We start from the raw sequence: 1,643 nt of genomic DNA, 5'->3' as shown, positions 1-1,643 counted from the left end.
CACAAAGTAGCCCCGAATGACGGTACTCAAAAGAGAATGGCTGGTTTATTCACCAGCAAAAAATGCAGTGTTTTGCTACATATGTAAACTATTCAGTGCTAGTGACCAATCGCTTTGCAAAGGAGGCTTTTCTTATTGGAAAAATACTTCAGAGAGGTTAAAAGAGCATGAGAACTCAATGGTTCATAGGAATTCTGTGCTTGCTTTATCTCAAAGGTTAACCTCTTCTATGAGAATTGATAGCAAGCTAGTGGAAGAATATGCAAATGAACGGTTGTATTGGCGAAAAGTGCTAGCTCGAGTTGTTGCAACAACTCAGTTTCTTTGCCAACGTGAGTTAGCATTTTTTGGAAGTGACGAGACAATTGGTTCATTTCACAATGGTAATTTTCTTGGCATTCTTGAATTATTGGGCAAGTTTGACCCTTTTTTAGCTGAACATTTAGCTAAATATGGAAATCCGGGGACTGGCAATGTAAATTACTTGTCTTCTACAGTTGTTACTGAATTAATCAGCATTATGAGTCAGAAGGTACTCGATAGAATTGTAGCAGAAGTACAAACTTCTAAATATTTTGGATTAATTGTAGACTCAACGCCAGACATCACACACAACGATCAGCTTTCAATTGTGCTACGTTACGTGGATAAAAGTGGTAGACCATTGGAAAGGTTTGTCAAGTTTTTAAACATTTATAGTCATGACTCCCTCACTCTATGCACAGTTATAACTAGTTTCTTAGAAAATTTAGGGGTTGATATTAAAAATTGTAGAGGCCAGTCATACGAATATGTCTGGAAAATACTCAGGCCTTCAAGCTCGAATTAAAGNTCTCCTACAGCTGAATATATTCCATGCTCTGCTCACTCTTTAAATTTGGTTGGAGTAGCAGCTGTCGAGTCTTGTGAACAGGCTACTTCTTTCTTTGGCCTGATCCAGAGTATTTATAATTTCTTCTCAGCATCGGCCCATAGATGGGCTATTTTGTCCGAAAAATTTAAAAATAAACTCACTGTTAAGTCCCTTAGCATAACAAGATGGTCTGCTGCTGCAGAAGATACAAAGTCATTGCAGGATGGATATAAGGATATTATGCAAGCTTTGTGTGAAATTTCAAGTAGTTCGAGTGAGACCAGTTCAACAAGGTGTGATGCAAAATCATTGTATAAAAAAATGGATAAACGACAAACAGCAGTTTTGGCTGTCTCGTGGGACACTATTTTGCAGCGTCTAAATAAAGTTAATATCCAGCTGCAAGCAACAGATGGAAATGTAAGCATTATCATACCTTTATTTGATTCAATTATAAAGTTTATTCAATGTATCAGAGATGATTTTGATACGTATGTTTCTAAAGCTTCACAATTGTGACTTTATTGAAAAGCGAAAAATTAAAGTTGTAAAAAATAGGTATCTTGATGATTCGAAATCCAAAGAAGTGGATTTAACTAGCCGAGAGATATTTATAACACAGTGCCATTATGTCATCTGTGACTTATTAATGAGCGAGCTAATAAAAAGAAAATCATCATATTTAATAATTGAAAACCGCTTTAGTTTTTTGATGCAGACAGATAGTCAAGATCAAGAGACATTAAAAAAGTCTGCTGAATATTTTAAAGAAATTTACAGTGCAGATGTA

General features: G+C 35.6%; 1 protein-coding gene across 1 annotated transcript; it reads left to right on the top strand.

Annotated features, from left to right (window-relative positions):
* Positions 1–16: 16 nt before the first annotated feature.
* Positions 17–1,273, top strand: LOC122274041 (zinc finger MYM-type protein 1-like; the record flags this gene model as incomplete). The annotated part of the gene is made up of 2 exons (XM_043057995.1): positions 17–672; positions 1,030–1,273. Coding segments are annotated over exons 1-2 (900 nt in total), but the record flags the coding sequence as incomplete, so codon positions are not given.
* Between the last annotated feature and the right edge of the window lie 370 nt (positions 1,274–1,643).

Source organism: Parasteatoda tepidariorum, unplaced genomic scaffold (genome assembly GCF_043381705.1).
Source record: "Parasteatoda tepidariorum isolate YZ-2023 unplaced genomic scaffold, CAS_Ptep_4.0 HiC_scaffold_16930, whole genome shotgun sequence".
Lineage (NCBI taxonomy): Eukaryota > Metazoa > Arthropoda > Arachnida > Araneae > Theridiidae > Parasteatoda > Parasteatoda tepidariorum.
This window is presented reverse-complemented; position numbering and strand designations above follow the sequence as displayed.